The 12,461-nt window shown below is 43.1% G+C and overlaps 1 protein-coding gene across 1 annotated transcript in view; it reads right to left on the reverse strand.

Moving 5' to 3' along the window:
• Window positions 1-53: 53 nt before the first annotated feature.
• Window positions 54-12,461, reverse strand: part of plxnd1 (plexin D1) — a 60,652-nt gene continuing 48,244 nt past the window's right edge. Inside the window, exons 24-36 of the mRNA XM_051423927.1 lie at window positions 12,037-12,167; window positions 10,656-10,854; window positions 10,420-10,566; window positions 10,082-10,238; window positions 9,594-9,697; window positions 7,413-7,476; window positions 6,055-6,089; window positions 5,328-5,432; window positions 4,979-5,142; window positions 4,741-4,888; window positions 2,298-2,438; window positions 2,098-2,172; window positions 54-1,095 (exon numbers count right to left, since the gene is read on the reverse strand). Of these exons, the coding sequence (XP_051279887.1) occupies window positions 979-1,095; window positions 2,098-2,172; window positions 2,298-2,438; window positions 4,741-4,888; window positions 4,979-5,142; window positions 5,328-5,432; window positions 6,055-6,089; window positions 7,413-7,476; window positions 9,594-9,697; window positions 10,082-10,238; window positions 10,420-10,566; window positions 10,656-10,854; window positions 12,037-12,167 (1,587 nt within the window). The 3' untranslated portion in view covers window positions 54-978. The remainder of the gene's footprint in view (window positions 1,096-2,097; window positions 2,173-2,297; window positions 2,439-4,740; window positions 4,889-4,978; window positions 5,143-5,327; window positions 5,433-6,054; window positions 6,090-7,412; window positions 7,477-9,593; window positions 9,698-10,081; window positions 10,239-10,419; window positions 10,567-10,655; window positions 10,855-12,036; window positions 12,168-12,461) is intronic.

A 12,461-nucleotide genomic window follows, 5' to 3' on the forward strand; every position in this document is an offset into this window, starting at 1 on the left:
ATGCATTTAGAAATGAAACACTTTTAGACTTCATACAATAAACATGGTCATCGTTTGACATTTTTAAGTCCTAAATACTGCAATTTATTTCACAAACTCTGACAAGTCATTTGGCATCACAAATACAGTCTCTCCTCAGATTATATTGAGCTCACATTTTTTCCTCATAATGGTAAATTTCCCTCTTTTAAATTGGTCAGAATCCAACAAGAAATTCATTCGTTTACAAGCACACTGATCAACACTTCTATACGGATGCAGCTCTTCCCAGTGAACTACATTACATCTGATTTCATAAATTTCAGTCATTTATATTCTCCTCTCCACTCCTCCTCAACCCATCATCAACCCGCAAAGCACATTGGGACGTATTGTTCAAAGCACCGATGAGCGCCAGTCACCCATCTTCACCAGTCACACCTGAGAACGTTGCAGGCTTTAGGAGATGGGAGGAGTTCATCGCAGTCCTTCCTACTCATCCTGACGAACAGGCCACTTGAGAGCATTATAACACATCTATAAATATTGCTATGGACATTATAATACAGTACAGTGCATCATTGGCTCGTTCCCTTAAGAAAAGGGTTCAGTGCGTTAAATTTGCCACCAGGGCTTACTGTAGGTCCCAGTAATTGTAAAGACATCCAGAAAAAGCCTCATCCCCAAGCTCCTAAACCTTCCCTCTAAAGCATAGCTGAGCCAGACTGTAATTCTGTCCATGTCATAGGGAAAGATTTGGGAAAATTGCTTGGCATTCCCAGATCAGAGGAGGAACACCTCGCAAAATGCATGACGCTTGAGAGGCAGGTTAAAGTCCATTGCTCTGCCACTTTTCACGCTTCTTACAGTCTGTGGGAAGAATGACACTTATGAAGGCTAACTCTTAAGTGGCCGACATTCCCAAGTAATTATGTAGGTAGGAGAAAGGCAGCTGTCAGCAGGAGAAAGAGATGGCTAGTAGAAAAGACACTGGCAGGTTCAGGCTTCACTGCAGCACTCGTAGATGTTGTCCTCCACAAGGGCAATGACCTGCTCGAACTTGTGGTGCAGCTGAGTGCGACGTGCGGTGGGGTTAGACTCCAGAGCGCTCACCACCTGAAGAAAAACACAACAAAGATGACTTTCAGCGGCTGTCGAGCATTCATGCATCTATCTATTAAGGAGGAGGAGGAAATCAGCCACCTGCCTGGACATAGAAAGTTGAATGAGAGAGAAAAGGGAGAGCAGCGGAGGAACAACTGCAGTGCTTCAGCCTCTTCTCCAGCCTGCATGCATGCCTCCACACCACAAAAGCTCTTTGCTCTTCACATATTTACAAAACCCACATCTGCTCTGTTATTCATGCCCAATAGTTGTCACCGTGTCAGTGGGATTTATGGGCTCTTAGCGGCAGTGTGCTACCAGGCAGAGCGAACCGAGCTGGGGCGAGAGAATAGGCAATCAGGGGCCATTCACAGAGCTCTGTGAATCAGAGTCTAAGCCTCTGGCCCACGTCAGTACAGTAGCATGACAGTGGAAAGCAGCTAAACTGTATTATCATGAGGGTGCTCCATTAAGGCACAGTCACCACTGACTAAGCCTCTCCTGAGAATAGTCACAGCAGCAAGGAAACATGGGGGAGGACAGCAAGGCTTTAAGAGGGCTAGTTCAAAGAGAAACGGGAGATATGAAGCAGCAACTTAAGAGTGTCATTAAAAAGATAGGGGTGGTGGATAAAGAGAAGGTAAACAGTGCATTATCTGCTTAAAGTGAAAGGTATATGTGGGCTTGATTGGACACATTAAATGGTGGCTGCTGCTGAAAAGAGAGTTCAGATTTGATTCATTTCTTGGGATGAAATTTTTATTTCGTGCATATATTTGAGGACATTGAGAGACAGGTTGTTGTTGACAGTGTGCTACATCTCTCAACACGCACATGATCTTCCACGCTGATGTGTCACGCTCTGATACCCATCTGTGAAACTTAAAACAGCCAAAGGGTTTGACTGAGGTGACCTCAGTGATGTAGTGGCTGCAGAAAGGGGCCTGTTCAAACACGAGCGACATATCTAATCGAATCTGAGATCACAGAGTGAAGTAAAAACTCTTTTCTTACCTGGTTTCTGTATCTCTTGGCGTATTTGTAGATTTCTGTCAAGGCCAGGTTGGTGTTGAATTCATTTCTGTATTTCTACAGGATAGAGAACAGACATTATGTATATTAGATTTAATCCCTAAATAAATCTTGCATGTAATTGCACGCTTTTGTTGCTCCAGATGACTAACACATGGAAACTTCCTGAACACTTGACTCACTCGTGACTCCTCAGCCAGGTGAGCATTCATCTCCTGCTCGCTGAGAGGTGGCATTTCCTGTATCTGCTGGTAGTAGCACTGCACTCTCTTCTTATACTCAGGGATTTCCTTGGCATACAGCAGCTTGTTGGTAGGGGAGTCCTGAAATAAAAAACCCAACACATTTCAGTCAGGTCTATTTTATCCCTTGATTGCAGCAATATGCATTTTAGTTTGGCAGTGCGAACAAGCTTGCCACATGTTAAAAACGTTCAACATTCATGTACAGCTGGAGGCTAAAACAGGAGGGGCTGTAAGCAATCTAGCAGCAAGGAGGCAAAGCTCAGCATTGTTGCAGTTGTCGACATGACTGGAGGTTGTATAGAACATGTGACTATAAAACAACTCCGGTGCCTGCCTGAACCGCTGCCAGGCTCCATATGTGGCACGATGTCAAAATTTAAAGCCCTGCAGAGGGTTAATTAATAATTTAGCACTGGGCCTCAGTTTTCATGAAGAGGTTTGTCGATTATTGTATGGTCTGCAACCACATGCTAATGTCCTAATAAGGAGCTGTTCAGTTGGACTGGATGTTGTTTGTTGAAGACCCAATCTAAACCAGCCTATAGTGAGACAATGGGGGGAGGAAACAGTTTCCTTTCCAGACAACAGGAGACTCAAAAACTGAGAGCCAGAGAAGGAACATTCCAGTCCAAACAATACCTCTGCCACTCTCTCCACAGTCACTTCAGGCTCTCGCACTGGTGCTTATTCAAGCAGGAAGAAAAGTAGCGGGGCTAAGAGGTTGTGGGCATACTCTGGTTTTAGTGGTGACTACTGTTGCGAGTGAGTGTGTGTAGGTCTTTGTGAGCTGTGTGTGTGTATGAGCGAGAGAAAGAGGGACAGGGAGAAAGTAGGACAGGGAAAAATAGGCAGCCAGCCTCAGCTCTCAGCATTAGTGAATGTGCTTACAGCGCACCTTAATATTTCTATGTGTCACGAGTTATTTGTGTCACCTAATATGATTGTTTGCATGTTTGTGCATGTTTGTGTGTGTTAAAGGTGCTAAGGGAGCCACGGTTGCTCCTTCTGATAGGGAACCCTCTCTCTTCCTGTCCACAAGGTCACTTCCTGCTGTTCGCCCATCTGCCTGGTAACCCCCGTGTGACCCTGTGGCCCTCTATGTCTGCATCTCGCCAGATAAGAGGGTTTCCGTGGAAACAGCGAGCGCTGCTTCATTTCCTACCCCTCTCTCCAACCCCTGCTATGCTACTGCTAATCCAGACCCTGTACCCTTCACTGCCCTGTCCCGAGGCCATCACACACGATCATGCACATGCTCAAACAAGCGACTGTAAATACTCGAGGAAAATGTAAAAGTGTGTCGTGCTAGTCTCCTTGACCTACAGGAGAAAACGTGGCCATATCCTTGAACCTGGTGACTCTACAATACATGCACAGCCAGATGCGGCATGTTAATGAGGAGGCTGCAGACACAATGCGAAAAATGTCTCATTGCTGATGGTTTATACATATCTTTGCATCAACACAGTAGGTATGTACCTGCCTGCATATACATCTGAATATTGCTGCCGTGAGTGCACTCTTTGGCACTGAACTGAAATATATAAATCAGACTGTTTCTCAGTGAAAGGGGAGCATTATTTGATGAGTCCTCGGCTCCCTCCAGGGAGGAAGCCAGTCAGAGGGAGACAGGAAGCAGAGCGTGCTCAGGGTCACGGTGTCTGAGGGATGAGACGGATTTGTGAGCAGTGAGGACATTGACATGCAAGCGCACACACACACACACACACACACACACACACACACAGACAGACAGACAGACAGACAGACAGACGGACAGACAGACATATGCACGCCTGAACACACACACACACACACACACACACACACACACACACACACATACTCGTGCACAGCACAAAAAGAGATCCCTGGTGCTCATGACCTTGGATCAGTCGACTCGGCTGAAATAACATGAGGAGAGGTAGATGGAGCTGACAGTCTGAAGGCTTAGGGATAAGGGTTCACAGGGGGACTCGAGAGGTGTGTGTGTGTGTGTGTGTTAGATAGATACATAGACATATATGTAGATATATAGCCATTATTTAATCAGGTTTAATCAGTTATTAAGTAGCTATGATACACAGGTACAGTAGGTCAGAGGTTTTCAAACTGTGAGGCATGCTTTTTCAGGGGTGTGGAGGGAGTGAGGTGAAAAGGACAAAATTTGTAGTCCTGCTCAGAGTCATAACTCAGGCCAATCTTAACACTCAGACCTTATACACATACTTCAGTGTCAGACTTTCAAAATAGATAGATAGATAGATAGATAGATAGATAGATAGATAGATAGATAGATAGATAGATAGATAGATAGATAGATAGATAGATAGATAGATAGATAGATAGATAGATAGATAGATAGATAGATGGATCTCACCTTGCCAAGCTGCAGGTCAGAAATGGAGCAGGCATCTATGAAGGCCTGGGCAATGACAGACAGACAGGCGTCCATGTGATCTGTCTTATCAATGTCAAACACAAACTGAGGATTCTTCAGGATGTTCACCCAGAAACGCAGAGGTAAACTGCACGGAGAGGGAAAGATAAGCTTTTAAAGCCTTGCACTTGCACAGTGAGGTCGCCAAAGGGGAGTGTAATCACAGAGTTTAGTCTACCTGTTGGTTTTCCAGATGTGCAGTGTGTCTGGGTCTGTGATGCCCCGTTTGTCAGCCTGCTCCTCCAAGAAGTCAAAGAAGTATTTGACAGCCAGAGGGGGCCGGTCCGGAGGGATGCTGAGGATGGCTTGAAAGAGGTCATCCAAGAACTTCTGAAGAGTTCCCTGTGGAGGAAAAGAAAAAAACAAGCTTATACATACGCAGAAACAGGGCTTCATGGGATGTGGGAATTTCTAGACAGCTCTTGAGGCTAATATGGCCCATAAAAACAAGAAATAGAAAGATTACTTAGATATCAAGTTGTAACTTTGTAGTGTTGAGAAAACAGTCTCTTGTTTCTTGTGTTTACCTTGGTGGACAGCAGGCGCGTCAGATAGATTTCAGGAAGGACCTTCTTGCGGTGGCTCTGCCTGTGTGACTTCTTGTTCTCCATTTGCTCATCATGAGGTGGGACCTGGAAAACCAGAGGCCAAACATCAACAAACTACATAAAGTAATAAATCCTGGTCATAAGTAGTTACACGAAGGCTTTGCTGTCTCAGTTGACACATGGGAATTTTCTGTTTCTTGCATTAGATACATGACCCAGAAACCACATCAGGGTATTTTGAAACACTAATTCATTTACAGAATTGAGGAAGTGATGGGAGTTGGGAAATGTTTATAGTTTTCTCTGGTAGTTGTGTACAGGATCATGTATCTGACTTCCTCATACAGGTCTAAATAGGGGTAGGGTAAAGAAAGAAGCAGTCAGAATCCACCTACTTGTGTCAAAAAAGGACTATAGAACTGTCCTGTAAAACTAACTATTCACCCGGCAAATTGTGTTCCAAGGAACTCATTATTCTAAAGTCAAAGGGCCCATATCTTGGCTGACGTTTATAAAAGAGCTTAAGCTGCATTAGTGCTGTCATGTCCTCTCAGCAGCTTTCCTTTTCACCTCCATTCACCCCCATTCTCTCTGTCGTCAGGCCCGTTTTGGGCTGACTAACAGTGGCACACACAGGAAAAGCTCTGGTAATAAACTCAGAGCGCACTTATAGAAACATTCTGATTACCTATGAAGAGTTACTCACCAAGTGTACATACTTCTCTGTATCCAGATCTTTAACTAAGGGGAAAAAGAAACACATACAGCATGAAACAATGTGCAATCAGCAAGGTGGAGACCTGAGAGAATGAGAGGAGACAGGAGGAGGGAGGACAGAGGAGCGTGACAGATAGGCGAGAGAAAAAAAAACAGAAGAGGGAGATTGACAGGAGAGCAAGGGAGATAGAGTACATGCGAGAGGAGAAAGTGATTAAGGTGGACGGTGGGCAGGTAGGGGAGGGGAACTGTCTGAGAGAATGAAAGAGAAAGATTACGAGTGAAAGGAGAGAGAAAAGAGAGAGATTAAGGGAGACAGACACACAGAGTCTGTGATTGGTTCTGGAGCCGGTGTAATGAGATGGTAATGCTCGGCCAGCGCTGGGAAAGAGCATTAAACCTTGCTGGTTTATATATAGATCTAAACACAAACACACTCACACATACACATGCATGAACATGTATCAATACCCAAATACATGTAGACGCAAACACAAACTCAAAGCAGACACAAAGACAAACAGATACAGTAAATTATTGTACACACACCAACAAAAACAAAGACAGGCATTTGTGCCGATACACACACACACACACACACACACACACACACACACACACACACACACACACACACAAACACAACAGCATAGTGAGTGTGTTCTCATTATTGCCTGCTCTGCCAGAGATGCTCCTGCCCAGCGGGCTTCAGTCCAGACCCTCAACACTGATCACAGGCAGACAGGACAGTGTTTTATATTAGCCAGGGAGCACTACAAGCTCATAACACCCCCTCGATGCTTTGAAGCCAGAGCCAGGTTTCGTTCACATAAGCCTATTTTTGGCCCAGTATGAATGAGAGGAGAGACTTTGATGGACAGAGCCTTAGCAGAACTGAGCTCTGGTCTGGTACTGATTATGTAAGGTAGACCCAAGACAACGAACGGACAAGCCCATTAAAGGCTGTATGTAAACTCATCTGTCAACAGGCAGAGAAGTCATTATATTCAATGGACAATGGCCCAACTTGTGTCGCATTTTTTTCCCCACAAGCTGACATTTGCTAATGGAATACATCTATAACAGAGAAAAAGAGCTCTGAATGAAGCAGTAGCGGAAAGTATGTGTTGTGATTTATTAGGTGCGAGTGTTTTTAGATGTCCGCTGTGTCTTTTGGGGACGGGAGGGTGTGTGATTTCATGCGTGTTTACATGAGCGTATCGTGTTCTCGTGACCAACTGAGCATGTGCTGTTTCCTGTGATGGAGTGAGTGTGTGTATTTACCCAAGTGTGGGTGAGTGTGTGTGACAAAGCGACAAGGAGTAGGTGTGTTTGATGGTGACGTACCTCTCCCCAGTGTGTTCTCTTTCTTGTCTTTCAAGCTCATAGCCAGTGATGCCCCCTCTGGGATCTGTGAAGGGAGAGAAGAAGAAGGAGGGAAGGAGGTAGGGAAGACGAGAGAGGACAGAGGGCACAGGGTCAAGGGTGAGCTTGGGGGCACAAGAACAGCATCATTAAGCATGCCCTCGAGGGGAGTGGGGCGTTGAGAGGTGCATATGTTGTTGTGTGTGCGTGTGTGTCAATCTTGTGTGCATCTAGACTGGTGGCAAGTCTGCAAGAGCCTGGCTGGGCTCATTAAAGTCAACCCGCGGTGAAATGGATTGAACAGCCTCGCCAGTGAACCCAGACTGTTAGTACACGCTGCAGCTCGCTGCTTTCACAGCTCTGTCCCCATGGCTCAGCAAAAACTAAACATGGCACTTAACAAGTACAGATACAGGGTCAAAGGTCGAGGGTCACTGAACAACTGTTTACTCACGTACAAATGAATGTAGACATGAGCAAACACACATATACATAAAGATATTCTTAATGGAATACCAGACGTGGCATTTTACTTGTTTTTGGGTTATTTATTGTAATTATTATAAAAGAAAAGGTACTACACAAAAAACACTTTATATTGTATTTTTATTTTATTGTTAAAAACAAATGTTTATTTCATTACAATATATTTATTGCAAATGTTATTGATAATTATTTAATTTCCTTAATTATTAAAAAAAATTATATGATGTACTTTAATTAATGTATTTCTAATAATGAATGTGTTTGTATGCATATTATTATTAATATTATTATTATTATAGTAACATATAATAAAGTACATTTAACAAATATGTAAGTGATGACTGGTTAATGACTACATGCTTATTAGCACAATTACGATGTAATTGTCATATTCATATTACCTGAGAAAGACGTAATACATTGTAATTCTACCTAATAAATAATCTTTTTGGGCAGGGACGCTGGAAATCTGTCAAAGCTGAGAGAAACCCAGTCTAATGATGTCATTCTAAATGCTATGGGACAAATTAATCCTCTGCCAAACCTCAAAAAAGGAGAGCAACCTCTAGTTACCATATTTCATCATTTATATCTATAACCAAATCATCCTGTGGTACTAATGGCCTGTTGCTGGCTGAATTCAACTCTCTGTCTGCCCTGTCGTCTTTGGTAATGTCAATTGACTCTGAAATAATCTCCTTTAAACACATCACTGTGTTGGCGTAGGATAAATCCAACCTGCCTTGCCTTAATTGGAAATTAGGCTCTTTACATATTACCCTATTCACAATAAACTGCAGCTCAAAACAATGTTAAACCTCTTTCACAAATACTAACACATATAAATCCCAGTAAGTGAGAAGAAAGTCAAAAGTTTAACTGTTCTTATTACACTATGCCTGACTTTAGGGGGTGCCCCTCAGCACATCTACTTCCTGCAACCTTGTTTTTGGGAGCATATATTCAGGAGTTCGGGAGCCCTTTCCTCTTGAAATAAACAACATTTGCATATTAATAGATTCTGTGAATAAGGCAAAAGAAGTAGATGTCATTTTAAGAATTCTTAACGAGGTAGGTGATGTTTTTTTGTTGAAAAAGCAAGCCAATTATTATTCCAAGCAGAGTATTTTTTTATGTTTTAAAACATGTCTGGAGGGGAACTTTAAGTATTAAAATGTAATCAGTGATTGAATCATGCACATAAAGTATGTATGTTGTCATAGTTACTGTTAATTATCAAACTACTGATTTGAAAATAACAGTATTTTGTAACAGTTGTTAAACATTGCCCGTAATTATTTCTTGTTATAAAAAGGTACCTAATTAATACAATAATTACACAAACACAGTGACTACTGTATGTCTAAATGCAGAAACTGTATAAAAGCAGCCACTGGGCTACAGCTGTGCTGCAATAAATGACATGTACGTAAAGAGAAACACAAACAGAAGCACTTATAACTAACTGTGTACAGCCACATCATGGAAATAGAGAGTATCCCACCCATGGACAGCCAGTGACACCATTTATAAGGACTTCTCACCTTCAACAACCCTGCTGTTGCTGTTACAATATCAGGGATATAAAGGTTCACCAATGACAACACCCACCACAGTGGTCTCTCTTTCTCTCTCTCACACCCACACACCCACACACGCACACACACACCCACAAACCTGGTAATGGAAGACTGTGTTGAGTTTCTTCCTGCCATCCTCCATCAATGAGGAGTTATCCAGGTCCTGCAGAAGCTTACTGTTGCTGCCGGAATCAAACCACTCTGGAGGACAGAAATGTGGGAGAGAGGAGAAAAAGGAGACAGGATAAGGGAGGAGAGTAATATTAAACAATTTCATCCTAAATTTGGAAAAGAATATGCGAGACATAGGGCACCCGTGCTCTAACTCTCTGTGTCATGACCTGTGGAAATATTCTTGGGCCGATTAATCAAATCAGCTCTGCAGGCCCCACAGCTTTTGAAAGCAATAACTCTTTGTGATTATGACTGTACACTCTCCTCGATGCATTCTGTCATTTATTATATTGCAGCCTCAGGTTAGTTGAGCTTCATGAGAGGAATTGACCTTTTGCAAAGGAGATTACTATATCTCGGAAGGTTGGGAAGGGGAAAGGATGAAAATAATCAGAGAAAATGTGCTCTTACCCAGGTCTACATCCTCTGCTCGAGGCCACTGAGAGAATGGCAGGTTTTTATAAAAGGCCTCTAGGATTTTTTCCTTCACCTGGCAGATTGTGTCTGTATGCATGACCCTGACAGACAGTGAGTCCATGCCACAGCCCTGGAAGGACACATTGATGTTCTGCAAAAACAAACAGAGAGCAATACAGTTCATACTTTGCAAAAATGTGTTTTGAAGTTTTGAATTGACGCATGACTGAAACGTCCTGGCAGGCAACTTAATTGAAGTTTGACATTGACCTCTCAGTTCTAAAAAAAATGAGGACGTGAAAGATGAACCGAGAGTGTGTGAGGTATCAGACCTGTGGCTTGGCCTCAACATTCTCGCGGAGCAACCACTCCTCGTTGAGGGTGTAGCGGGCCTTCCCTGTGATGGCGTCAATGGAACCCTTGTTGATCTGCTGCTTGATTGCACACAGCAGCAGGAAGAAAGGCTCACCCACTGTTTCCTGAAGAATGTGGCAGAGCGGTGGAGTCAGTGGTCAATCTTTTTAATCATGCCAGCCTCATAACTTTGCTCTTCCTTTTCCATCCTCACCTTGAGGTAGCTGTACATGCAGATGGACATCCAGTTGGTCAGCATTTTCTCCACGACAGACTCAGTGCGGCGCAGCATCAGTTTGGGGTTCTTGGAAGCCGAAGCGTCTATCAGGTCCACCAGCAGATCTTTCATGATACTGGTGTAGTACTCCAGCTTACCATGAAGGGCAATAGTGAGCAGAGATGCCAGGCTGCATCTGAAGGGTGAGAAAACAGATTAGCAGGGGAGACAGATGAGTAAAAACATGCTCTTGCAAACATGCCCTGTCAGTGTGTGGTCAGTGATTTAAAAATACCAACATAACACAAACAACACTGAGATTTCGTCCTCACCACAGCACCTGTGACTGCAGAGCTAAATAAAGGCCTGATCTAATGCAGGGAGTGTCTGGGTTAGTAAGTCCAGAGGTGCAGGGGATTTCCCTAACAAAGCCCCTTTAATCCAGAAGAAAGGGGCCGCATCAGTCAGTAAGTGCTGATGCTGTGCTGGGACAGGGATGTGGTCCTGCCTCTGGAATTTTTCTCTGATTCTCCACAATGACTGGCTAGTTTTAGGACATCGGGACCAAAACAGCTACACTGATAAATGACCAAATGTTTACAAAGCTGGAGCAACCACTTTTCTGAGCAGTAAAGATATTTTTGTTCTGTATGCAGTAGATATAGAAAAACCTAGCACGAGAAGTGAAGAAGCTCCTGGAAAAAATAGAGACATGTATACAATGTACTGTAATACAATGCAATACAACAGCCGTACAAAAAATATTACGGTTCTGTAAAATAATTTACTTTCATTTGTTGAGACTACTTCTTTGGTTGTTCAGTTGATTATAGATTATAGAAAAGTTAAAGTATTTAACCTGTATTAAGTGTTTGTTTGGACACTGGTCCCCATCAACTTTTTAACTTGTGTTTTTTACTGCTGTCTGTCTGCTGTTCGGTCCTGTGCGGGTAGCATATTGTGGATTTTCAGAGGCTGGGAAGAAGGGTAATGAATGAACTAAAACAATGAGGTGAAAGATGGTAAAACGCTCTGTAGAGATGAGGAGAACTGCAGAGGTGATATTTCTATGTGGTTTCGTTACTAGAAGCAACACCTTTCAGATACATGTATTCCTTTTATCTGTTGTTAATAAAAAAATAATCATTGTAGCAGCTTTAAAAATGCTTCACGATATGATTCAATCCAGTACAAACACCTTGCTACAACAAAAAATAACCACTGAATTTAATTATTTCTGACAATTGTTTCTCAGGATTTAGTGCAATTAAATCTTGTAAATCTATAAATTCTGCTGATTTAATCTAAAGTCAATCTGGATGTATGCCTTTTCTGTTTCTTGTATAACTGCCAAACACATATCAGTTGATGCATTTACCTGTCTCGCACAGCAAAGTCCTTCTGCTGTTCCAAGGCGTGGACAAACGTGATCAGGAAGTGCTTGTTATTGAGAAGAGTGGAGAACAGAGTGATGCCCTCCTCTACGTTAGGCCTTGTTGTGTTGGTGGCCTGAAGACAGAAGGGGAATGAAACTGTTATTTCTCTGTGTGATTTCACCTAAAGTGCATTACACACCTGCTGCGCCCTCCCGAATCTATTCCACCACCTCTTGTCTCGAGTGACCCATCTAGTGAACACTTCTATCACAGCTCTTCCTTCTGCATCTTCAGGCACCACCCTCTCTGTTTCTCTTTCTACAGTATCTGTATCTCCCGCTCCAATCCCTGTCTGTGTGTGATTGTCTCTAAATGTGCCGAGTCGACTTAATGAGTATGGTCTATCTATGGGTGCGACTAAGCAGCA

The sequence above is a fragment of the Dicentrarchus labrax genome, unplaced genomic scaffold (genome assembly GCF_905237075.1).
Source record: "Dicentrarchus labrax unplaced genomic scaffold, dlabrax2021, whole genome shotgun sequence".
NCBI classification, from domain to species: Eukaryota; Metazoa; Chordata; class Actinopteri; family Moronidae; genus Dicentrarchus; species Dicentrarchus labrax.